The sequence below is a fragment of the Ictalurus furcatus genome, chromosome 15, assembly GCF_023375685.1.
Source record: "Ictalurus furcatus strain D&B chromosome 15, Billie_1.0, whole genome shotgun sequence".
Lineage (NCBI taxonomy): Eukaryota > Metazoa > Chordata > Actinopteri > Siluriformes > Ictaluridae > Ictalurus > Ictalurus furcatus.
Window position 1 is genome coordinate 16,284,044 of NC_071269.1, and position 27,421 is coordinate 16,311,464.

Genomic DNA, 27,421 nt, shown 5'->3' on the forward strand with positions numbered 1-27,421 from the left:
GGGAAGACAAAGGAACGTGCAAATGGTGAGAGGCTTTATCTGTCTGTACCTGGTTAGGAAGAGTTAACAGAGGAACAAAGGGGAAGAGTGTTTACAGTAAACTTATCACTTAGAAAGAAGAAAAGCACTCTGAAACTGAAAACATTGAACTCAGTGGCAAAAATTTAACATGGTCGTCAAATAAAAAGCGTTCTTTGTTAACAGTTTTATAAGCTTCCTTTTCGCTAATCATGGTTTATGAAGGCACTGCCAGAGTTTTCATTTACCCTTTCAAATTTTTTATTTATGCTCTGCAAGTTTACGTTTGCCATTTTGGCAAAACCCTCTAGTGTGGGTGGGGCTTAACAGCAATTTACTTTCATTGGCTAGTGAGATTTGGATCGATAGCTCCTTGACCTGGAATTAGAGACGTCATTGGCGTGAATTTTGGAGAGCGTTCTGGATACGGTTCTCTGTATAGTTATAGTGTTTGTACTTTGTAGTGGAAATAACTTACTTACTCAGTCAGTATATTAGTTCGTAATTCATTTTTGAGGTTTGGATAGTCAACTATTTTTTCTAGATGAGCTCTCAGGAGCGGCAAGGAGCGGCATCATCATTGTCGTCATCCTCCACCTCCCCAGCTGAACTGTCAATTCAAATCTCACTAGCCAATGAGAGTAAATTGCTGTTAAGCCCTACCCAGATGAGAGATTTGTGCCAGAATGGCAAACGTAAACTTGTGTAAACGAAACATGAACGAAAACTCTGGTAGCACATTCATGATAATAAAACTAATAACAAAGAATGCTGTTTACTTCAAGACGATGTTACATTTTTCCACTGAGTTCACTGTTTTCAATTTCAGATTGTTTTTCTTCTATCTCCTTGTATATTTTTGTTTGTTTCTTGAAAAGTTAAGTTCAATATCTTTGGCACAAATTTAATTCCATACAGATGTACCATGTACATGTACATTCATGCCTAGGGGCAATTTAGTGTAGCCAGTCCACCTATTAGCATGTTTTTGGAAGGTGGGAGGAACCCTGAGAACCCAGAGGACATCCATGCAGACATGGGGACAGTCTCCTGAGCACAGGATCGAACCCCGGAGTCACTGGAACAGTGTGACACATGTGAGGTGATATTAATACCATGCTGTAAATGTGACATGTGGCACATGGAAGAAATTACATCTGGTACTTAAGTTCTCTACCAGAGAGTATCCTTCTATAGCTAAAGCAGACAGTTTAATAAAGACAAACATGACAACAAGAATCAAGGCAGAGTTGCTCTATAGTTTTAAATTCACAATGTTTAATCACAATCTTTGTTTAAATCTGCCTAAAGGAGACTATATGTCTGCTAAACCATTTTAGCAAACTGAAACTGCTGTATACCAATCTATTTCTTTTGATACATAGTATTCTTTTAATAATATGTCAGAAAATCATTTCACAGGCGTCAGCATAAATGTCTGCACAAGAGCTCTAAAGCACCAGTCCTGAATTACTGTAATTTTCAGGCTATTACAATTCTGCAACAACAAAGGCTTTTGAAACAACAACATATCCACAAGTATATAATCTGTATTTTTCCCTGGCTTAGTAAACTCATAATAGGTTCTAAATTGCTTTGGGTGCTTTTTCTGTCCTTGTAATTATTACTTTAATCAATCCTTTTCAGCAGCTGTGCGTAGCAGGAGAATGTTGAGCTGAGCAGTTTTGTCACTGCATGTGGGCGTAGGAAAGCAGGAGTGAGGGGCAGCTCTGTGGAAGATTACGTGCTTTCACCAAATCTGCAATTCATGTCCTGTTGACGCAGTGTATGTTTTAGTTTTCAGCCTGGTCACGAGCTGGTCGGGTTCCAGTGACTGGGCTTCTCATTACAGCAGAAACACTGAAAGCAAAACCACTGAGAACACTAAGCTCGGTATGTCAGTCTGTATATGGGGTGACCAAATTCCTTGTGAGTGTACGTATAAAAACAGTAATGAAACATAAGATGGTAATAAAGCACTGTACAGTGTAACTGTCAATATTGAAAGAGTCAGTGTTCAAAGTTCCAGAAGAGATCACAGAAATAAACTGTAGGAATTACAAGTTGGTAAAGAGACATAGCAATGTATCATTAGGCTTTCTAGCAAAATAAAATGAAAGCGTATTCATTATTCTTAAGATAAGTTCAACCAGATCTCACACACAGATATATATTTGAATTTTATATGAAGAATCAAAGGTAATATTGAACAAAAAGAGGCATAATGTGTGCCTGAAAGATGAAAGTATATGTCATAGTCAAGAAGCATAAACATTTCCTTCTAAGCTCCATGATTTGTTGCCTCTTGTCCCAGGAGACAGGGACAATAGTTCAGCAAGCCTGGGAGCTGTGGGGGTTATGCTGTGGTGGGCCAAACTCCCATTTGGAGGGTCAACTCATTTCCTGTCCATGGGCCTCTGTCCCACACACAGCTGCTAGTGCCACGAATCATATATCAACAACTTTCTTGAATTGCTGTCAAAGACACAATGTTAGCCATTTATCATGGAAAAAATACATACATTTGACATAATGTATTTCAGGTTAGAGAAGCACTGATTTTCTTATGCTAATTCTCGCATAAGAAATGCAATTAATTTCTCAGTGACAAACGCAAATTAATTGTAGCATTAATATCAGCAATGTAGGTTTTCTTTCAGATGTGTCCTGCTTTCTGCAAAGGCGGGAATGTCAGGAATATTTACCGTCCAACAGGAGTTACAGCGACATTAAAATCAGCAGATGACACATCAAATCTAAAATATTGAGCCTCTCTTGGACGGACACGGTCTGTGGTCAGAATTGAGTGATTCTAGGTAGTGGTAGATCAACAGCCGAAAAACCACAAATGTTTTTTGCAGTAAACTCTTCGTATGATTGCTATTTCATGACACAAATCTGAACAAATACAAAAACCATATGAGTCAAGCTGTTCCTTTCTTCTGAGGTGCCCAGGGATCCCTTTTCTCCTCAAGGCAAATCTGGAAATATCAGCACAACTGTATAGGAGTACAAATGATTTCACATATGTAATATAGTTTTTATATATGGTTCACAAGTGAAGGCATGGATCATAAGAGTCACAATGAAAAACTCACACACAAAGCGAGACCTGCAATTAAACACACACACAAATGTCACATCTGGAATTATTATCAGAGATTGGGGAGAGCTTACTAAATATAATTAATTCATCATTCAGTTTTTAAAAAACAAGTTTTTAAATATAGCTATTATTTATTTATTTATTTATTTAATGTCCAACACACCCTTTTCTATCAAAGAATGTGGCGAAAGCTGTTATCCAAATGCTCTGCTCTTTTCTAAGTGTGAATAACAAGCATGTATGGATTGCTGAATCATCATAATATAGAATCAGCACTACTATTATACTACTATATTACTATATTACACTACTATATTATATACTCCCCTCTGAAACTATTGGAATGGCAATGCCAATTCATTTGCTTTTGCTGTAGACTGAAGACATGAGGGAAAAAATCAGAGACATTGCACAAACAGTGAACATAACCACTACAACAATTTGGAATGTCCTGAAAAAGAAAGAAACCACTGATGTACTGAGCAACAGACACCGAATGGGTCGGCCAAGGAAAACAACAACAGCTTGTTGCAGAAACATTTTGAGAGCTGTGAAGGAAAACCTAAAACTAACAGTCAGTACATCGCCAATAACCTCCACAGGGGAGGGATGAAGGTATCACAATCCACCATTTGAAGAAGACTTGGAGTTCAAAAGGAAATACAGAGATGAGCCACAAAAGCTCTGGAACCAAAATTAACCTCTACCAAAGTGATGGAAAGGTCAAAATATGGAGAAAGAAAGGATCTGCTCATCATCCAAAACATGCAACCATACAATCTGTGAAACATGGTGGAGGTAGTGTCATGGCTTGGGCTTGCATGGCTGCTTCTGGAATGGGCTCACTAATCTTTATTGATGATGTAACTCATGATGGTAACAGCAGAATGAATTCAAAAGTTTTCAGGAACATTTTGTGTGCCAATTTACAGAGAAATGCATCCAAATTAACCGGGAGGAACTTCATCATGCAGCAAGAAAATGATCCAAAACACACTGCCAACTCAACAATAATAAATAAATAAATAAATAAATAAATAAATAAATTAGAATTTTAAAAATAATTATACTTGGACATTAAATATGCAAACATAATTTTGGCTTTCACTTTTATACTGTTGATACACAATTCTATTTTATATAAGATTTTATTTTATTTATTTTACCTGTTAAGTCCACACTGGCTGTGAAGTCCTGCTGAACTCTACTGATTTCTTGAAGCTGTAAATAACTCATCCCAAGTGCTTTGCTCAGCTAGAGTAGGCCTGCTGTTAATCCCAACCATCATTAGCCACGAGGATTGCTAGCTGTATGTGTTTTAAATCCAAATTAAAGGGTATTTGTTTATATATTATATATAATATATAATATATTTTTTTCTTATGAAATAGTCAATGCATTCGTGATTTTAGATTGTTTCATTAATATGCCTTTATGATACTTTGTTTGTACTTTTAATCCTTTAAATTATTATTATTATTATTATTATTATTATTATACCCCAATATACTCACACAGACACAAGCACTCACACATACAGAGTCACTTTGTGTGTGTGTGTGTGTAATGATTCTGTGTCTGAGTGTGTTGGTATATGTGTTTAGTTGTGGCACTCATTGTTTCCTGGTAAGTTAGTGCAGTATTTGTATCGCTGTTTTAACAGCCAAAAGCTTGTATTTCATTGTTGTTCACTTGTAAACCAGTTTGGAAAAAGGTGTCTGCCAATATATATATATATATGGCGCAGTTTATTAGAAGTCTTCTTTATCTTCAACAAAATCCCTCTCATTCTTCTGCTGTTTGACCATCAACTGATTGGTTGAATGAATAGTCAGTATGTGATTTGTAGACATTTGTGCAAACCCTCCTTCAGTCCTTCATTGCATGATTGAGTTTAGCTGGTGGAACCTGACTGGGCTGTTGAGTAGCTTTGGCTTTTATTGCTCTAATAGGCTGTGATGCCTCAAGACACCCACTGCTTTTTTCCACTGAGTCAGTTCCTTTGTAACCAACTGCACCAATCAGGACTCAAGGGTTGGGCGACACACAAACACTGGTTGGTCCTTTCACTTCATGGCACCACAAGATGAGAAAGGCTTTGACATGAACAGACACACACACAGACACACTAACACACACACACACACACACACACAAGACAAATGAATATGCAATCAGATGCAAATGGCCGCGATGTTATTTAGCTCATCTGGAAGAAGTTCTGTAAACTAGCTGTGTGATTAATTTTTAAATTGATTTATAAACAGAGGCATTTATGTGGTGTACCTTAAACCTGAAGATCAATCACATATAGTGATGCAATAGTCTCTTTCATAAAAAAGCAACTATTTTATATGAATTCATAATTTATTGTGAATTTATTATGAAAAATAATACATTATGAATTGCAAAGCTATTTCAGGATTACTAAAAAAAAGATGTCTCCCAAAGCAGCAAACAACAGTTTATTTCTATTTTGTCCACATTTTATATTTATACACTGGGCAGACATTCCCCCCACCCAAATAATACAAACACAATTAGAGTGACTGAACATATAGATAATATACATTTTAATAAAATCCTAATGTTTTAAGGGGATAAACAACCACACAAAACACAATACTTCCACTTTGAGTAACAGTTTAGATTATACAGATAATAAATAAAGTCACACATTTTTACTTAAAGTAAGGAAACACAAGCAAGTCTATCCTTAAGGCACATAGAATTTCCCAGGATGCAACAAAGTCATTCAACTAAATTAGTGGGCGAGGAAGTAGCAGGGATTAAAGTGATTCAGGGTTGAAAACAAATGACTTCATGGCAAGCAGCGACTATGAAAGGCAGTTAGGTGGGGGCTTGGAAAAGAAAGGCATAATTAAGGCTGTTTGCCTGGGATACAGCAATAGAAGGATGGGCAACTCAATTACCCACAGTTCCAGGCTACAGAAAGGGCATGAGGTTTGCGCAGCCAGCAGGGTTCCTTCCGCAGCGGATTGTGTAGAAAAGGCCAGCACATTAATCTACTCCAAGATTGATTTTTTTTTCTCTAAGGGGACGGGGTCTGAGCATAAAAGACAGAAGCGGTACAAAAGAGTGACATGCTGAGCACAGTATGGAGACTAGTGAGTAGATACTGTTGTGTGTGGAGCTTTCTAAAAATATACAGTAAATTACAACTTGGATAATGGATAATGTTTTCTAATTGGTTAGATTTAAAAGCTTAACAATAGACAATTAGCCAGAAAAGAACTTCACAAAATCACTTTGTGAACACTGGCCCAAAAAGGGGTTCATGAATTTCAAATGTAATATGTTAAGCAATGAACATTATTCTGTATAATCATTAAAAATAAACTACAATAAAGATACAGTATTGCTGCTTGATTTATCTGCAGTTTCAGGATTACTGCACAGGTATGGCCAGAGAGAAAAACAGCTGAAGGCAAGGGGTATGTATTACAACTTAGAAGATACAAAAGTTCAAGATATGAAACTGGTCTGGTTGGAGGCTGTTGTAATGATAAAGGATCCACGTGCAAGCAATTAGAGAACATTCAGAAACTATATACAAATTTTTTCACCACTAATAGCTTAACATACACTATATGGCCAAAAGTATGTGGACGCCTGACTATGAGACCCAAAACTGGGCCTTCCCCAGATGTTTACCACAAAGTTGAAGGAGCATGAAGGTCGGAGTGGAAGAATTCTAGTCGGACCTCAACCCCACTGAACACCTTTTGGAAGAACTGGAACATTGACTACATGCCAGTTCGCCTCGCCCATCACTGCCCAACCTCACTAATGCTGTTGTGGCTGAATGAGCACAAATCCCCACAGCCACGCTCCAAAATCTAGTGGAAAGCCTTTCAGACTAGTGGAGGTTATTATAACAGCAAAGATGGGGCAACTCCATGTTGAAATAGTATGTTCAACAAGCACATACGAGTGAATGGCTGTCATGGTCAGGTGTCTAAATACCTTTGCTATAGTAATCATTATAATCATAATAAGTAAGTAAATAAATAAATAAATATTGTCCAAACCTGGCACAGTAAATGTGTCTGATTGGTCAGAAAGTGTTGATTAATTTTCTACAGCAGCAGCTCAGACAGTAGTTCTGGCTGCAAAACAAATCAGAGGTTTATACTGATGTATGTATACATTTATATAGTAATAGCTTAATTACAGGTATATTATTTATATATATATACATACATACATACATATACAGTATCTCACAAGAGTGAGTACACCCCTCACATTTTTGTAAATATTTGATTATATCTTTTCATGTGACAACACTGAAGAAATGACACTTTACTACAATGTAAAGTAGTGAGTGTACAGCTTGTGTAACAGTGTAAATTTGCTGTCCCTTCAAAATAACTCAACACACAGCCATTAATGTCTAAACCGCTGGCAACAAAAGTGAGTACACCCCTAAGTGAAAATGTAACTGTAGCAAAGTGTCATTTCTTCAGTGTTGTCACATTAAAAGATATAATCAAATATTTACAAAAATGTGAGGGGTGTACTCACTTTTGTGAGAGACTGTATATATATATATATATATATGTATGTATATATATATATATATATATATATGTATGTATATATATATATATATATATATATATATATATATATATATATATATATATATATATATATGAGTCTTTATTGGTCACATATACAGTAGAGCACAGTGAAATTGTTTTCTTCGCATAGCCCAGCCTGTGAGGAAGCTGGGGTCAGAGCGCAGGGTCAGCCACGATACAGTGCCCCTAGAGCAGAGAGGGTTGAGGGCCTTGCTCAAGGGTCCAACAGTGGTAGCTTGGCAGTGCTGGGGCTTGAACCCCTGACCTACCGATCAGTACCCCAGAGCCTTAATAGGCTCTTAATAAAATAGTATTCAAAATAATTACATAGTAAGTAATAAATTGTACTACTGTACTGTAAATCATACTGGCCAACAACATAACTAGCCTTCTTTTTCTTTTCATTTAATTTCTTTTCTGAATATTTTCATCATTAATCACAGTCAGGGCAGGCAGATAAAGCAATGTGTGTGAAGGAGTGCTTAGTCATGTGTGGATCTGGTGTAAGCGCGGAAGCAGTGGCCGGGACGCCTGTGGATTTCAGAGCTGCACATTTCCACCCAGATCATTGGCAGGAGTTTGTACTGGCGAACATTGAGGCTGCTTCCTCCTCCATTCCAGCCTGCGCCTCATGGTTTACATCCTGTGACTCATGCTTACTTACAAAGTCATGTTTTACAGTAACACTCAGTACTTTCATATTTTTAAGCTGAGCGCTTTGATAAATAAATATAAGTATACATAAATTCATGAACTTCTTAACATGAAGTAATTAATTGCATCATGAACAAAAGTATCTGACTATGCAATTCAGCAGTGTAGACAAGCATGACTAGGCTCTCTTATGAAAAACTGCTGAAGTCATTCTCAAATAGTGCCCAAATTAGCCTAAAAGATTATTCTATTGAGGATGTGTACTCATTAATGACTAATTGCTTAAGGCTCTAACTGAAATCTTGAATGAAAATACTATGGGTTTATATAATGAGTGAGGATCTTGTTAATGATGACACACACTTGAATGCCACACATCATTTCCTCTGTGCCCTGCCCTTAAGGCTCATTCGGTTAAGCTCTTTGATTTCGAATAATGAAAAAAAGTTGGTTTCCATGAGTGATCACAGTGTAAATTTTCTCGGTGACAGTTTGTGAACCTTTCCATGTGAACTATTGGGGTGTGATCGAAATAAATCAGGTCAACAAAATACTTTCATTAAATTGTGGGAAAGAATCTAAAGTGTTACATCATCTGTGAATACACCTATTGCCCCTCCTACACAGTCACAAGTGTGTCATGGCGGGAAAAGGTGTAGCGACCTCTTGGTACGTTGATGATTATGGAATCAGTAGAGAAGACTGAATATACATTTAGAAAAATGGGGGGGGGGGAACTTTCATGGTAGATGTATTTTTAACTTCTTGTACCACAGACAAGTAACTCATGAATATTATTTTGTATTTTGTGAGAATTCTGCAGTGTTTTGTTCAAAGCAAGTAGATATTCTAAGGTACCACATTGGATTTGTAAATAAAAAGCACTATTACATAGATGTGAATTGAAACAGAGCAAGTATGGCAGGAACATTTTACATTGTCTAATAGACAAGTACCCTTTTTTGCTTTTCATTTCACTGCTAGTTATATACTATATATAATTGAGTATGTGATAAAAAAAAAATTTAATCTTTAAATGTTTTAGTACCCCTACCACAGAAATTATACATTATGGACACTTGAAAATAAATAACCATCGAAAATGCTTATCAGAATGGATTCTATATAGCAGCTCGTTTTGGTGGCTTAGTTCTTAGCACGTTCGCCTCACAGGGTTTGGGGTTCGATTCCCACCGTGGCCCTGTGTGTGCAGAGTTTGCATGTTCTCCCCGTGCTGCGGGGGTTTCCTCCGGGTACTCCAGAGTACTCGGTACCAGTACTCTGGTTTCCTCCCCCAGTCCAAAGACATGGCTGATTGGCATGTCCAAAGTGCCCGTAGTGTGTGAATGTGTATGTGAGTGTACCCTGCGATGGATTGGCACCATGTCCAGGGTGTACCCCGTCTTGTGCCCAATGTTCCCCAGGATAGGCTCCAGGATCCCCGTGACCCTGAAAGCGGTATAGAAGACGGATGGATGGATGACTCAAGCATTTGGAAAAGACAACACACCTTAAAAATTGTTTCTCATCTAATCTTATAGAATCTTTGCATTTTCTTTCGGGGGGGAGGGGGGGGGGCGGGGTCATGTAGTTTCATTTGCGTCCTATAGCCAGTGTTTTTAGGACCATGATTTTCCCATGGAATTTCCTGTGGACTGATCTTTTATCAGCTGACTGGAAGCTGGCCACTATGCATACATCACAACAATTTTCTACATTTAAAACATATATATATTAGAACAGTTCAAATGTTGAAACACATGGCTCGTATATGCGGGTTATTTCTGAATGCCAACCAAAAGAAATCTGGCAAATAGCAGTTCTGCGGTCGGAATTAAACACTGGGTTAGTGGACATTAATTCATTTATTCATCTTCAGTACGCGTTTTATGTCGCTCAGGGTCAGGTCGATCCGACGCATATCCCACGAGCACTGAGTATTAGGCAGAAATACAAATACTGAATGTGATGCCAGTCCATTGCAGGGCACCTTGCACACTACATTGACACCTAGGGGAGATTTTTAGAAGAAGAAGCCTTTATTTGTCACATATACATTACAGTACAGTGAAATTATCACAGCTTGTTAGGATGCTTGGGTTAGAGCGCAGGGTCAGCCATGACATGGTGCCAATTGAGCAAACAGATTTAAGGGCCTTGCTCAAGGACCCAACAGAGGTAGCTTGGTAGTGTTGGGGGTTGAACCCCCAACCTTCTGATCAGTAATCCAGAGCCATGAGCTACCACTGCCTTGGTGGCCTGATTTAGCACAACCAATCCACTTAGCATGTTTTTAAGAGGTGGAAAGAAACTGGAGATCCCAAACGAAATCCATGTAGATATGGGGAGAACATATAAAATATAACACAGACAGTAACCAGAGCTCAGAATCAAACCAGGGACTCTGCAGCTGCACGGTAGCGGCACTACTCACTGCTCTTCTGGCTAGAGGACAATTAACACGAACTCTTCATGGACAAAATGAGCTAGTCTCTAATTGTACACCTACAATGGCAACTGAATGGTGTGTTGAATAAAGAGGATATTAAGCATGTTGCTCCTGACACACCTAACAAACACCCTAATCATATCTGGTGAGATTAAATGCCTACAAATTTCACCTAGAAATAATGACAGTAAGTGTGGACACAAGCTAATAAAGCTGCTATATAAAGTGGTTTACAGGAATCCAGGACAAGAATATTACATTTTCAAGGTATGTCAAGTGGTTTTTATTTGTCATTCTTCTATATAGCTAGTATACATCTGAATGAAATGTCGTTTCTCCAGGCCCATGGTGCAACACAGAACAGTACGCAATAAATACACAGAAGAGAAAAAAGATACACAGGACAATAAATACACAGAACATGAGCTTTAAACTGTAAACTATTTGTAGTGTAGCGGCAATAAGTATAACAGCAATATTGGCAGGAAAAATTAAGTTCCAAAATAAAAGTGACTAATGCAGCTTTATAAGGTGCAGGTGTACAATCTTTTTGAGTCATACTGGGTTAGGTGTTTGACTAGCCCAGGCTATTCTATTTTCAGGTGATTCCTTTTTTCTTCCTAGTTGTCTAGCGAACAAGTAGGCGCTGTTTTTTTGTTTGTTTGTTTGTTTGTTTCTTCTCTTAAGAAAGAAACATGCTACTAGCTATTGTCTTTAGCAAAACACAAGTTTTTATTTGGTTATTATATTTAAACAAAATGTGATGTGACACACCTCAATGTTGTAACTTCAGTGCACATTACTCATTCCGAATCCTGCTGCACTACACACATCAACCTTAACTAGTCAGATAAATTAAGAGAGCCTGCAACTCCACTGAACACCTTTTGGATGAACTGGAATGCCAGCTACGTTCCAGGCCTCCTCACCCAACAGTGCCCGATCTCACTAATGCTCTCGTGGCTGAATGGGCAAATCCCCATAGCCACACTCCAAAATCTTGTGGAAAGCATTCCCAGAAGAGTGGAGGTTATCATAAAACAGAGGGGGATACATCTGGAATGGGATGTTCAGGAAGCACATATGGGGTGTGATGGTCAGGTGTCCACAAACTTTTGCCATATAGAATAACTCATACTAACAATAGCTAACAACACTCATTCACATATTGGTTAAATGTTTTGAGACAAAAAACAAGATCCCAGACAGTCTGGAATAATATCTTTTATGAGCAATGTGAAGAGAAAACACCACAGCTTACAGCTAAACGTTGGGTAATGACTTGTTTTTGTTGAGGGCACAAACATGATGTGCTGCCTCAGACACTTTCTTAGAAAAGGATAATGACTGTGGAGAAGTTGTCTGACTATGGCAGAATTTATATGCTCCTCCATCTAGCCATCCATTTTCTGTACTGCTTATCCTACACAGGGTCGCAGAGAACATGGCGCCTATCCCAGGGGACTCGGCACAAGATTACAGAAGGAGGCAGACAGAAATACTGCATGGAATCACAGCATGTGATCTGTACACAACTGTGCATGTCCATTCAACAGACTTACTTCTAATCGAAAGCAAGAACAAATGATGTTCCATGGGGAGCACGGTGACTTAGTGGTTAGCACTTTTGACTCACGCCTCCAGGGTAAGGCGTTCAAAGCGCACCTCTTCCCTGTGTGTGCGCAGCTTGCATGTTCTCCCCATGCTTTGACGGATTCCTCCAGGTACTCAGGCTTCCTCCCCCAGACCAAAGACATGCATTGTAGGCTGATTGGCATTGCCAAATTTTCCATAGATTGTGAATGTGTGTGCAATTGTGCACTGTGATGGGTTGGCACTGATCTAGTTTGTAATCAGATATTGGCCATTAAATAGACTGGGATGCACAGACACTGCAGTCGAACTGGACTATTTGAATGCAGTTTTCTCCTTTTTCAGTTTGAAATACTGGAACTTGTGGTTGAGGTACGTGTAAAAGAGAAAACCCATAGTACTTGAAAATGCCAAAATATTACCATGTGAAAGGTTTTCCCAGGCTGTTACCAGGGGTGGACAAAGTACTGAGAAATTATACTTAAGTGAAAGTATAGATCACGTGTAAATATCCAACTCAATTAAAGGTGGAAGTATACAGTCAAAAAAAACTACAACAACAAAAAAAAACAACAAGAAGCTACTGTTTAAAGTATTAAAAAGTAAATATTTTTAACTGATGAAATTAAGTTTGTGTCATGATTTCATGTGAAAAGTAACTTTGGTTACTTAAATGAGAAAAAAAATGTTTTGTAAATTTGCAAGAATTTGCAGTTGGCTACTGGAAACTGTGCTATTCTAACCTGACATTAGCAAAAAAAATACTAAAAACAACAACAACAAAAAAACACACACACAAAAACAGACTACCTTCATTAAATATAGCCAGTTAATATTAGCTAATTAGTTAGACTGACCACATGTTTTTTCAAAGCAGAAGAGTCCACCATGGAGGAAAAGGAGATCCCTCATTTTATGTGAGTATTTGCCTAATCCAGCATATTGAAACATTTTACTGAGGTAACGCTGGGGATGCTCATCCTCAAGTTCTATACTGCAGTCCGGATGTATGTATATATTCAAAAACACACAGACAGCTATATTGGTAAAATGTGTAGCATGAGATCACGGCTAAGGACAAACTGGCATGATTCATGATAGTTTTTCTACGTTGATGAAGTTGATTGTACACTATATAGCAACTAAATTTGCTCAGTTTAGCATCCAGTCATTGGCTGGATGAGAGAAGGAGCGAATTGTAATGAGTACTTTGAAGGTCTAAATAAAAATGTAAGGAATATATATATACACATTTGTTCTTGGAACTAAGACTACAAATATTCAATTTCAATAATATTCAAGAATACAATAAATATGCTAAATACTCAAGTATTGCTCACCCTTGGCCTTCAAACATACGCAGTCTATGGGATGGACAATAATAACTGCTTTTACAGAGATAGACCATTGGTCTGTGATTGAACAGAGATCAAGGATCAACTTGGGAATCTCCAAGACTAATCACACTATCACAGAAGATGGAGGAGCAGAGAATCAATGAACTGATTATTACACAGGCCTTCCTCCACTCCAAGGTAAACTGCGACTGAGAGAACATCATCTACTGGCTGTTGTTCAGGTCAGTAACCTTTTGTACAGTTACTTAGGGTACTAGAGGACAGACCTCTGTTTACCTCAGTGTTGTGTTCATTCTGCCATCTGCAGGATTTAGAGTTTGACTACAATCTCACAGAAACTGCTCCCCAACTAGTGGGTCAAAGTCCAGCCCTCCCTCCGCAACCATGGTACCACCCACAACAGAGTATAGTAATGAGTTTAAAAAATATAAACTGTTCCAACATCAAACAAATCTATTTTACCTTTGACACAGTAACAGGAGAAGATGCCTCATCCAGAGGTCAAAGTCTCCCAAGCCGGTGTGCTACATACCAGCACACTCGGACCATCTTGCCAAAAGCACAAGTCTAATGTTTGACCTGAAACAATCCTGGCTCAGATTTCCAAGAGCTACATTGTACAAAGTGTACTGGAAACCAGGCTCTTCAAAACAACACGTGGTAACATGCTTTGCTTGTACAAGATACACAGAACAACCAAGAAAGTGTAATCATGTAGGATTGTTCATTTCAACATTTGTTCATATAAATGGACAAAAAACACCATTAATCATTGCTCACTCATATTTAAGGACACATATAGGACGAATAAATGTACCATAATTGTGCAACGAATTGTTTTTATAGTTTATTATTTTAAGTTTTATTTAATATGCTTGTTTTGTTCAATTGATAGATAAAAGTTAATGTTAATACTTATTAATCATAAAAATAATTATATGCAGTATTGAAAAGAAATCTCTAAAAAAATTACATATCTGTGCCACAACACAGAAAATCAGAATAAAAACAAAATGTCTGATGCTGGCAAATAGACAGTACTAATTTTGTTTTCCCCATTTTCTCCCGAATTTGGTTTTGGCAATTCGCTCCCACCTTTACCCATCATACGATAGACACCAACCCAGAAGAGCGAAGGCTTCCCACTGCATATTTTCAAACTGGTGCTCATGCTATGTCACAGGGCAGCGTAACATACTTGGAGGAAAGTCCTATTTGTCATCTTATGCACACATGAATTCACAGACACGAACGATTGGCTAGTTTCACTGGGACTGACAGGGGAGAGAGAGTATGCTTTCCCTCACACCTAGACAGCACAGCCAATTTTACTCTCTTGGCTCCCGGCCACGAATGGGGCTCAAACGCTGCTCCAATTAGCAACTTACAATTAATTTACAATTTGTCCTGCATTTATGCATTCATTAAAAAAAAGAAAGAAAGAAAATGAGTTTTGACCTTCATCATCTAGTCATGATCAGTCGCACACATCACAACTCTGTTCTCTAGACGGGAACACTCAGCCTCAAACACCAGCCTGTGACTCGCCAGGGTTTCCTTTGGACCGGACTGGATCATCAGTGGGTTTCCATTCTACGGCAATGAAACACAAAACCATATATTACTTCTAAATTATGCGGAAAAAAGCTGTGTAGGTGTGTTTAAAGAGATTTAAACACTGAACCGCACTGTATTTATGCATCACTATCCTACTACCTATTGAACTATATGCATATTGCACTTAGAACTTGGAACGCTCTAATACTTGAACATCAAGGATGCTAATGCTCACTGACTTGACTGTACACTTGTCAACATATCTAATGTGATACTGTTTACTATGCACTTAATACACCCGATTTACCTCTTACATACTGATCACTGCCCATATACGTCAATTAGCCATAACCTTAAAACCACTGACAGGCAACACTGATTATCTTGTTATAGAGGCACCTGTCAAGGAGTGGGATATATTAGGCAGCAAGTGTTCTCGAAGTTGATATGCTGGAAGCAGGAAAAATGGGCAAGTTTAAGGATCCGATTGACTCTGACGAAGGCCCAATTGTGATGGCTAGACAACTCGGTCAGAGCATCTCCAAAACGGCAGGTCTTGTGGGCTGTTCCCAGTATGCAATGGTTAATACCTACCAAAAGTGGTTGAAGGAAATAAACAATATTATGCAGGTGGTTTTAATGTTATGGCTGATCTGTGTATAGATTACAGTACATAGAGTGGGGTCCAGAAGTAATGGTTATAATAGTAATAATAATAATTTCTGGAAATAAGCAGAAAGTTTTAGAATTTTGAACATTTTTAAAGAAAAAGGAAATGTGCAACATCTTGACTGTTCAATATTCAAGATGTTGCACAATTAGTAGGTCACTATTTTAACATAAACCAGTTGGGGATATTGACCACTCCTTTGTACAAAAGGTCATATTTTCCGTAAGTTTTATCTTTGACACTGAAGCACATGCTCAGAAGACACTCCAATGGATTTGATCCAACATGGATCATCAGGTTTTACACAAACTTGTGGGGTCTGTGATAGCTCGAGTGCACACTGTCATTACAGCACAATAAGGGGTCTCCAGTGTCTGTGATTTGTAACAGTCAGAGGTAAAGTTTTTTTTAGTCTTTAAGACTTCAGGACAGAGAGCTTTGTGGATTCTCAGTCAAGGTGTATTTTTTGTTCATTTCAAGTCAGAAAAAAAAGAGGTTAGAGAATGACAAATGTTAGTAAGTAACTAATTTGTCTTGCTGACATTCCACATTACATGTAAGTATGTTACTACTGTTAAGATGTACAAATTTTGTAAACTGCCTAATAAAAAAAAAAATTGCAAATCATTGGCAAGTTGCTGTGGTATAAGAGGAATAAAACATTTTGGGATGTGCTGTTATTGGAAAATTATCAGATTCACACCACTCCATCATTGATTCTAGTCCTGTCATGTTTCATTCCTTACATTAATTAAGTGCAAGTGACATGAGTAACTAACCGCCACAGCTGAAACGAAGGCATCAACAAGATGATAATCTGCAATACCATGACCGCCTTTGCTGAAGCTCCCCGGTACACTCAGATCCACTGTATGCTTTGTGGATATCTGAGTGAGGAAGTCGAATACTTTGATTTCATGCCCATCGTAAGTCAGCTCCCCCTGTAGAATATGTGCAGAGATGTCAGATTTAACATAACATCAAAAACCACTGGGATTGGCTATGGATCCATTGAGACCCTGACCCTGAATGAATGAATGAATGAATGAATGAATGAATGAATCAATCAATCAATCGAAAACCAATACAAATGAATTGCTGGCATATAATATAGTTATGTCCTACCTTACTGCCTTGGATGCTTGTTTTGCGCAGACATATCTCTTCCGTAAATGCCACCATGCTAAAAGAAGCAGTGAGGCCTCCTTCAAATTCCATGTTAACAACCTGAAATAGAAAAAGAGGATTTGACCTAGCACTTTTAATGCACATTTGTTAAAGGATACTGTACATTTCTGGAGGTTTGACCAATTTTAAGGATAAAACTAAAATTGTCTAACCTGATTTGAGCATACATCGTTGTCACACTCATAGACACAGCGACCGTATGGACCTGTTTTCAAGGCCTCGGTTACGGACTCAATATCAGGAATTGAATTGCGGCACACAACTGACACTGGCCATCTCACCCAGCCCTAGAACACATAAAGCAACAAAATATTAGCAAAAGACATCTTTACTAACTAGCAAATCATTATAGTCATACTCAATATAGTAAGCATATTACAAATAGAACAGATTCAGGGGCAGGAATGGGAAAAATGCAGCTTGAGTAAATGTTACCTTTTTAACTCTATCCAGGTAGATTTTCTTTGCTGAATATGCACAGTCTGTCTCTACAGAACAATCTAAGCAACGACTTGCTGCTCCTGGTGGCTAAATAAACAGATGCATTGTTTCAGTTATTTCACACTTCATTAGCAGTGGATTGTAACCATAGATTTTGGTGGGGCAGCCCAACATTAATAATGATATAGCCTCGAACAAAATGAAGTTGAGAGGCTATCACACTTGACATACGCAAAAGGCTACTATCTAGTGAATTTTTAGAGTAACCACGTAATAGGCAGTTGAAAGACAACAGCATGAAGTCAAGCAGCTTGCTTTGAGCTATACCTTCAACTGTGTTCAAGGTAATATCATTAACCAGGGCTGGCAGGTTTCAGCAAAATTTCCAGGCTGGCTACATCTCAAAAACCACAAAGTATCTGAACCAAGGACAATAATTTGGGCATAGGAAAAGGGAGACACGTTACTTCTTTTCATCAGATATTATATGGGGAAAGAATATATTTCACGTATTCCTGATGTACGGACATTATCTATGTTTCTTTTTCCCCAATATAATCTTACCATAGAAATTCTTCTGAACGTTATAGACACACTGTCTGCACTGACACGTTGCCATTTTTTGGACATTTGATAGAAATTTACTTTAGATTATTTGTTATGAAACAAGAACTTGGTGTATTTTTAAACTAGCCCAATCTGGAAACCCGGTCATTAACTTTCCTGTCTGGTGCTCCCCCTTCACTGAAAATGTTCATAGAATGAGCATGGGGGAAGAGAAAATCCTGCCCCATAGACCTCTGTTAGCAGTTAGCTTGTTGCAATTCCCATTTTTGTTCACTATGTGCAATAATAACTCCAACCATCCATCCATTTCCCTTACTGCTTATCCTACACAGGGTCATGGGGAGTCTAGAGCCTATCCCAGGGAACTCAGGACACAAGGTGGAGGCCACCCTCAACAGGGCACAATCACACGCACGCTCACACACCCATTCAGACTCTATGAATAATTTGGAAACGCCAATCAGCCTACAACGCATGTTTTTTGGACTGAGGAAGGAAACCAGAGAAAACGTGCTAACCACTAATCCACCATGCAATAATAACTCTATAGATCTAATTGATGTAGTGAGTATGCTGCCCCACAATTGCAAACATCTAGAAACATGAGCAAGTAAACCGAAAATAAACCTTATATCTGTCTTTTTCTGAATCGCTGGTCACGCAAAAGAAGCAATTAGTATTTCAAGGTAATTTAAAATGCATGGAGTTGTGAATGAGGACATTATGAAGATATTTGCTGAATATAATATTTGATATGACATAAGAATATAAGACATTGATATAATATTTGCTGAATGGTTGATATAAATGCTCTGCCCCACCTGCTCCTATGAGCTGCCACTGCACTTCATGTGTTCAGTTATAAAACAGCCCTTTTTCTGTTGAAAACAAACCTTGTTTTCTTTTTGGAAATGGTTGAGGGAGCCAAATGATGAAACTTTTATACACCTGTAAATTATAAAACAAGAAATTAATTTAATTAAATAAATAAATTCAGATCTGCAAAAACTCTTTGGCATGTTTATTTTTTCTTTTAGACAAAGCAAAAATAATTAGAAATGATTTGTTGTATTTATATTCCAAACCTGCGTTTTCCAGCCCAGTGATTAATCAAGTCCAGGTCATGGCAGGATTTGGCTAAAAGAGCAAAAGAGCTTTCTGCCTCATTTCTCCAATTTCCTCTCACAAATGAGTGAGCGAAGTGATAAAAGCCCACCTGACAAAAAAAAAAGATCATACACATGAATACACATTAATCTGTGTGTTCATAATAATACTTATATTAGATCTTATATTGATCTTACTGGTTCAAAGTGTTGAATATGAATGACATCCCCGATGACGCCACTGTCAATGAGCACCTGAAAGATGAAGGTAATTCTTTATTTGCCAGGTCTCGCTGTGGTAACATATCTCTCTTGGAGACACCCATTCAAAATCAGACAGTGAAGAAAGTGAAATGTGTTTACTTTTATTTTTCTGATGAAGGGGTCATATTGGAGAACATGGCACACTGCTAGTATTACACCACTTTGAATGCAAGTCTCAGCAATCTCTGTGCAATCCTCTAGAGTCACCTGGACACAGAAATAAAAAATTAAAGGTACGAAAAGAATTATTCATTTTTATCAGTCTAAATAAGACGTGTGTGGGAGCCTGGGAAAACCTTTCACATAGTAAAGGTTTCTACTAGATACAATGGGGTCCAAAACTCTAAAATCCTTGACTTGATCGACTTTAAGTCATTGCACTCAGTGCACTTTCATATGTGGAAAATACGGTCAAGTTTAAATTGTGGATTTTTATTACTTTAAAGCATTTAGCAGATGCATTATCCAGAGTGATTTACAGAAGTACTTTGTAGTCTCTATTAAAAACACATCCTCACGATGGACAGATGATTTATCGCTTGTCACACCCATGAGGGAAAGCTGGCTTATGAATAGGTTATAAATCTTCTTTGGACACTGTGCAACACTTTCAGCATGTCAGCTCAGACACTTAAAACAACTGTAAGCTAGCAGTTTCCCTTTGTGAAGTGTAGGGCTGCAAGTAGCGATTATTTTCATAATCGATTAGTTGGCCGATTTTCTTTCCTTTTTCGATTAATCGATTAATCAGGTGGGGGCAAACTTTCAGGTTAGTAAAAAACTAATGTGTTCCATTTGAGACAATATTACCTTTCTAAAATACATACACTAGACCAGTGGTTCTCAACCTTTTGTGAGCTTTGGACCCCTAGCATATTTCAAACAATCCACAAGGACCCCCTCACTCCACAACAATTATAGACTATATAATTAACAGTTTCTATATATGTGGCTTTATTTTTATTCATATTTAACATTAATAATATTAACATTAAAATTGAATCAAAACATTTCAAGATTTTATTTTTTACATTTTATTCTTGGTGTGACATTTAATTTGACTCTCTGAATTATCCTTTGTTTATTTTATCCATCAATGCAACACTTAAACTTGTCTACCACTCATAGGTTTTTGCAAATTATCATTTCATTTGTAAATAAATGTAAAATAAATCCATCAACGAACAATCGTCAGCTCAGCTAACGTGATATTTGTGAATAACCAAATTGATTAATTTTAAAACATCTCATTTGAATATGTTTTTATACATTTAACAAAAATATATACATAATATTATTTAAACATTTTTAAAACTTTCCTACGGACCCCCTGCAATTACACCACTGACCACTAGGGGTACGCGGACCCCGAGGTTGAAAAACACTGTACTAGATGGGTAGTGCAGAGGGCATAGTGAAAGTGTATAGTACGTCATTTGGGACACAAGTTTAGTATTTGCTCTCCGGAGCGTGTTTTCGGAACAGAAGTAACGTAATGAGTAAATCTCCCCCGTGCCGCGCAGACCAACTAATCGATAATGAGATTAGTTGACAACGATTTTCATAATCGATTATTATTTTTGACAACGATTTTATCGATTAGTTGTTGCAGCTCTAGTGAAGTGCTTGGTGTGTATGATCGCCTGGGTACAGTGTAGATCTTTTTGCTCCTGGATTTTCATGTTGCACCATTTTCTTGTCACTCCTCACGCCTCCTTAATTCACCTTTTCTGGAATTTGACCTTTTCAGGTGCTGTTACATTGCTAAATTTTTACTGGCATAGAAGTGAGTCAAGTGATCCAGTCCTGCATTTCTGCCTTTCCTTTCACTGTTTAGTAGTCATTTCGTACTCAGTATGCTTGACCTTTTATGGACTTTTGAGGGCATCACTAAATATAAACGCGCTGTGTCAGGAATGTACTTTGCACTTTATGGGCGATCAACATACACATGCAAGAACGAAGAAAAGCAGCCTTTCTGAAACTTTGACTCAGTTTGACTTTCACAAAGATTCACACAAAACATTACTAAAAGACCGATAAATGATGACAAGTGTTGGCAGAACAGTGCAAAAGACAGAAAAAGGAATGCTGTGTATAAAATGTATTTGTTTATATATTGTTTTCTATTCTTATGTCTATATAGTGCTGATGGACAAGACCTGTGATGTGTGCCTGCGCCTGTTCCTGTGCCTCCTTGTGGACAGGAACTTCTTTAAAAAATGGCACAGCTAAAAGGACACTGACATTGGAGGACTGAACAGACTGAAAAAAAATGACTGTGACTAATCTGTCTTCTATCTGTTTTACTTGTAAATAAGTCACTAGAGATTTAATTGTTAAAAGCATTATACAAATAAAACTGAATTTAATTGAATTGAATATTAAAAAATAAAATATTCTTAAAGCTGAAGTTGTGCTGAATTTTTTTAAAGACTTTTTTAAATTAAATAAATATAGAAATATTAACATATATAAACTATTAATAAATATTAAAGTAAATAAAAGATATACATCCAAATTGAACCAAAAAGTAACACTCTTACTTTTTGACATCCAAAAAGAATTTTAAAAAACACTTCAAATAACACAACAAAATTTGTCAGTGGTAGTTTTTATTTCACCTCTACAGGCTGCGCTCATAGTGTATAATGACAACAGACCTGATTAATCGGCAAAACTGATTGAACACACTTACCGCCATTGGCTTCTCCAAGAGTATATGATAACCCTTCCTTGCCAAAGCTACCGCAGGCTCCTGCAAGACAAATATCATCTTTATAGTTTCTTCTTACACTACAGTCAACATTAAAGGTTTGGACTAGCCATTCCAATCAAGGACACAGTCATAAGCACACTATATACTGAAAACCATGTTGGGTTATATGATTCACTGGTAGTATTGTTCATATTTCACACTATACCACCACTGTGCCAAATTAGCACAAGTGGCTGAATTATTGTGCCATACTGATAGGTGATTAATTAAAGGAAAAAACAGTGGCTTTGTTATACCGTGGAAGGAATTTCCTGGAAAGGTTTAAGTTAATTTATATCCTTAGAGGGGTCACTGCAAATCTATACAAAGTTATTATGATTGATCACATTTTAATCCGATGATGAAACATTTCTTCCCTGATGGGAGTGGTCTCTTCCAGGATGGCCACACCCCCATCCATAAGGGCTCACTGAATGGTTTGTTGATTATGAAATTGGTTGTAAACCATATGTAATAAATCAATATTGGCCTTAACAGTCATCAGATCTCAACCCAAATTAACACCTATGCTAGATTTTGGAGCAATGTGTTACATAGAGCTCTCATCAAAACACCAGCTGAGCGAATATCTTTTAGAAAAAGGGTGCACCATCACTCCAGTACAGTTCCAAAAACTTGTAGAATCGATGCCAAGGTGTATTGAAGCTGTTCTGATGTTTTGTTGAAGGTTTCTTTTCCTCCTTTTATTTGATATGTATCTGTACAATAGTTTTATGTAACAAAAAAACATTTAGTCAAGTATTGATATGAATGATCACATCAGAGATTTCACAAACCTTATGAAGGCGATCAGGAGTGCAGATAAATACTGCATCCGCAAACTTCTCCCTTTCTGCTACACAGTGCCAGTCTATACAAAACCACAAATAGCAATAGCTTTTAAAGCAGCACACATTATTGATATAATTCATATTGTTCTAAAAAATTTTAAAATATCAACTGTTACCATCAAATACATTTTCTTCGGGCACGTTGTGACACTCCTGGAGCTTCTTTCTTGCAAAAAGTCTTGGGTCAGCAATTCCAACTACCTAAGGTGAATGCATAACAAAAAAGAAAATTCATAGGAACTCCTTAGAGTCTTCTGCTTAAGTGATTGCCAAAAATTTGGGACATTGGGAGCTTATTAATGACCTAAATAATCAGGGAAAAAAGATAGACATACCTGCAGGCGATCAGGGTGGATGGAGGCAAAGTCAGAGTATGTCTCGCCACGGCTCCCGGCTCCAACCACGATAACTTTAATGGGTGACGGCATGATAGCATGAGCCTACTGTGTGAACATATTACAGCAGGTTAACAGCCTCTACTTACCATATGACTGAATAGTGGTGTACAGTGAAACAATACGATTTTGATTCATTCAGCAATGATTCAATATTTGATTTTGAATATCACTGAATCAGTTCGATTCGGTAGCCTATTATATACAGTGCCCTCCACTAATATTGGCACCCTTGGTAAATATGAGCAAAGAAGGCTGTGAAAATCTGTCTTTATTGTTTAAACTTTTGATCTTTGGTTAAAAAAAATTCACAAAAATACTCTGGCACCCCTATGAATTCATATGAGAAAAATATATTTCAAGTATATTCCCACTGATATTTTGCATTTTTTAATACACCTGGGTAACCATCCATCCATCCATCCATCCATCTTCTATACCGTCACGGGGAAACCTGGAGCCTATCCCAGGGAGCATGGGGCACAAGGCGGGGTACACCCTGGACAGGATGCCAATCCATCGCAGGGCACACTTGCATACACATACACATTCACACACCCATTCATACACTACGGACACTTTGGACATGCCAATCAGCCTACCATGCATGTCTTTGGGGGAGGAAACCAGAGTACCTGGAGGAAACCCCCGCAGCACGGGGAGAACATGCAAACTCCGCACACACAGGGCCATGGTGGGAATCGAACCCTGGAGGTGTGAGGCAAACGTGCTAACCACTAAGCCACCGTGCGCCCTACCTGGGTGACTAGGAACAGGAAATTGTTCAATCATGAGGTAACACATAGGCCAAATTCCCTTAGTCATTCATAAGAATGTGGAAGACCAAGGATGTGATGTGTGGCAAAAGGTTGTTGAGCTTCACAAAATGGGAAGTGGCTATAAGAAAATAGCAAAAGCATTGAAAATGCCCATTTCCATCATCAGGGCAATAATTAAGAATTTCCAGTCAACTGGAAATTGGACGCATGTCTCAACACACTGTGAAGAGAATGGTTCGAGTGGCCAAAAATCTCCAAGGATCACAGCTGGAGATTTGCAGAAGTTAGTTGTGTCTTGGGGTCAGAAAGTCTCCAAAACTACAATCTGAAATCACCTACATCACCACAAGTTGTTTGGAAGGTTTCAATAAAAAAGCCCCTACTCTCATCCAAAAACAAATTCAAGCGTCTTCAGTTTGCCAGACACTACTGGAACTTCAAATGGGATCGGGTTCTATGGTCAGATGAAACCAAAATAGAGCTTTTTGGTAATAAACACCAGAGGTGGTTTTGGCACACACAGAGAGGTAGCCATATGGAAAAGTACCTCATGCCACAGGTTAAATATGGTGGTAGCTCTTTAATGTTTTGGGTTTGTTTTTCTGCCAGAGGACCTGGACATTTTGTTAGGATACATGGCATAATGGACTCTATCAATTATCCACAGATATTAAATGAAAACCTGACTGCCTCTGCCAGAAAGCTTAAAATGGGCTGTGGTTGGATCTTCCAGCAGGACAATGATCCAAAACATACATCAAAATCAACACAAAAATGATTTACTGACCACAAAATCAAGCCTTGTTGATAAACGAGGTAAATGGCCAGATTGGTTCAAGCTGCCAGGAAGGATATAGTAACTAATCTTTAGTAAACTAATATTTACTAATAAGTAAATAATCACTCACTACAACTGTGGTGAGCGGAAAACCAACACAGCGGGGTCCAAAAGTCTGAAACCACATTGAAAATCTGAGATCTGTTTTTCATTTAAAATTGGAAATAAACAGAAGGGTTCAAAATTTTGAAATATTTAAAATAAAGTAAATGTTCAATATCCTAAATATTTAATATTCAAGATTCTGCACTATTTCAACGTCCCTGTTTAAATGTAAGCACCCGTCATGTTTTATTCCTTACTTAACATTACTGACAATGATGTCATGTTTCATTTTTAAAGGAGGTTACAATAAGCAACACACACACACAACTTTTTCACAAGGGTTAAATACCTGTGCCTGCTTAATCAATATACAGTCAAGCTGAAATTTAGTAACTCATTATCATCTCTTAAGGAGCTGTAGCATACTACCTAGCGCTCAAAGATTTTTTGTGTCTTCTGAGTAAATAATTAAACCACCTGATCATTCCTCCTACAGCTTAGATAAATGATATTTGGCTCATTATGTGGTGTTGGAAAGATAATTATGAGTATGCACATGAATCTTGCAAAAATAAATAAATAAATAACACCACATCACAGTAAGAATAAGGTTTGTTAGTAAGTGCTGTTATATACATACATACATATATATATATATATATATATATATATATATATATACATATATACATATATATATATATATATATATATATATATATACACACATACATATACATATATACATATATATGTGTATATATATATATATATATATATATATATATATATATATGTAAATGTGTGTGTGTGCATACGTGTTTATGTATATGTATGTATGTATGTATGTATAAACAAAATCTAAGGGGAAAAAGTCTAAGGAATATTTTCCCCTCATATTATTATTAGGCAATTTCTTAAACATGTCAAGCGTATTAATATGAGTAAACAGCACGTCCACATCAGCTGAGTCACTACACGGAAGGGTTGATCCTGGCTCTATCCTAGCACTCTATTATCTGATTATAGGGAAAAAATCCCCTGTTTAGTAATCCACCTGAGGGACTCTTACAGGCAGTTTAAGGCGTGTTTGCTCACCTGTTTTGGCAGCAGCATCTCTCACTGTGAAACTTTAAGTTAAAGTCAGTCTCTGTTCCGCTTCTTCAGAAATCATTTACACACACACACAAAAAAGAGGTTTATATCCAGTCTCACGTAAACAGATCCTGAACTAGCCGGCACATGTCACTTCCTCGTCCCTGGCAGATGAAGTTGTCCAAATGCCAAAAATATCCTGGATGTATAGTGCACTACAAAACGTGCCTGAACCATTCGTTCACAATATATTTAGTGAAAATATATAGTGGTTAGGAATCTGTTTGGGATAATGCCTCGCTAGCCTGCACTTCCTCGGTTACTTGGTTACGTCAAAGCAAACACCACGTGACCGCTGGAGAGACGCCGAGGCGTTAATTATAACATAAAGGATATCGCATGAATTAAGTTACAGTTTCCGCCTCGGAGAGACGCAGACTTTTGAATGTATGTGTAATAAATTATATGCAATAAAAGATAATATTAAAGAAAATGCCAGGATAGCCCTGGTTAAAATGTTGTTAAAGGAAAACATACACATTTATTTGTCTCAATACAGTGTGTGTGTTTTTTTAATTTTATCTCCTCATCATCATTATATCTTATTTAAAGCATTATATCATGGCAGTAATTTTTCAAGTTCACAAGCGTCTTTCTGTGGAAATTCTGAAAATTACTGTAGAGGTTGGATTTTACCTTTATACACACACACACACACATCTATCTATCTATCTATCTATCTATATATATATATATATATATATATATATATATATATATATATATATATATATGTTTGTGTGTGTGTGTGGGGGGGGGGGGTCAATATTAAAAGTAACAGTCAGTATGTGGTGTGGCCTCCAGCTGCTTTAAGTACTACAGTGCATCTCATCGTCATGAACTGCACCAGATTTGTCAGTTCTTGCTGTGAGATGTTACACCACTCTTCCACCAATGCATTTACAAGTTCTCGATCACGTCTGTCCCCCACACATGGTTACATGTAATTTTCCACTGCAAGGATGATCAGCTTCCTGCCTCCCTGTAGCACTGTCTTAGGTGTCTTACATTACAGACATTGC

General features: G+C 37.5%; 1 protein-coding gene across 5 annotated transcripts; it reads right to left on the bottom strand.

Moving 5' to 3' along the window:
- Window positions 1-5,565: 5,565 nt before the first annotated feature.
- On the bottom strand, window positions 5,566-26,662 carry zgc:154075 (uncharacterized protein LOC556929 homolog). Of its 5 annotated transcripts, none has more exons than XR_008387910.1 (16): window positions 26,343-26,662; window positions 23,523-23,630; window positions 23,304-23,388; window positions 23,134-23,207; window positions 22,277-22,336; window positions 19,678-19,785; window positions 19,513-19,569; window positions 19,294-19,424; window positions 19,102-19,156; window positions 17,636-17,728; window positions 17,353-17,487; window positions 17,138-17,239; window positions 16,792-16,953; window positions 15,244-15,378; window positions 7,177-7,254; window positions 5,566-6,191 (listed from the first exon to the last, which is right to left on the bottom strand). XR_008387910.1 is itself a non-coding variant. In XM_053643356.1 (15 exons), the coding sequence occupies exons 2-14, from the start codon at window positions 23,613-23,615 to the stop codon at window positions 15,253-15,255; spliced, it is 1,281 nt and encodes a 426-aa protein (XP_053499331.1). In that variant the 5' UTR covers window positions 23,616-23,630; window positions 26,343-26,662; the 3' UTR covers window positions 5,566-6,191; window positions 15,244-15,252. The 5 variants fall into 5 exon arrangements, 3 of the variants coding, with proteins under 3 accessions (XP_053499331.1, XP_053499330.1, XP_053499329.1); XR_008387909.1 differs by having other exon boundaries at window positions 5,566-6,639; XM_053643356.1 differs by lacking the exon at window positions 7,177-7,254.
- Window positions 26,663-27,421: the final 759 nt, after the last annotated feature.

Coding starts and splice junctions, on each gene's coding strand:
- zgc:154075 (XM_053643356.1), bottom strand. CDS start 23,615: ATGCCGTCACCCATTAAAGTTATCGTGGTTGGAGCCGGGAGCCGTGGC. Junction 17,729..19,101: donor ATTTCCAAAAAGAAAACAAG/GTTTGTTTTCAA, acceptor CTGTTTATTTAG/CCACCAGGAGCAGCAAGTCG. Junction 16,954..17,137: donor CAAGCATCCAAGGCAGTAAG/GTAGGACATAAC, acceptor CATATTCTACAG/GGGGAGCTGACTTACGATGG.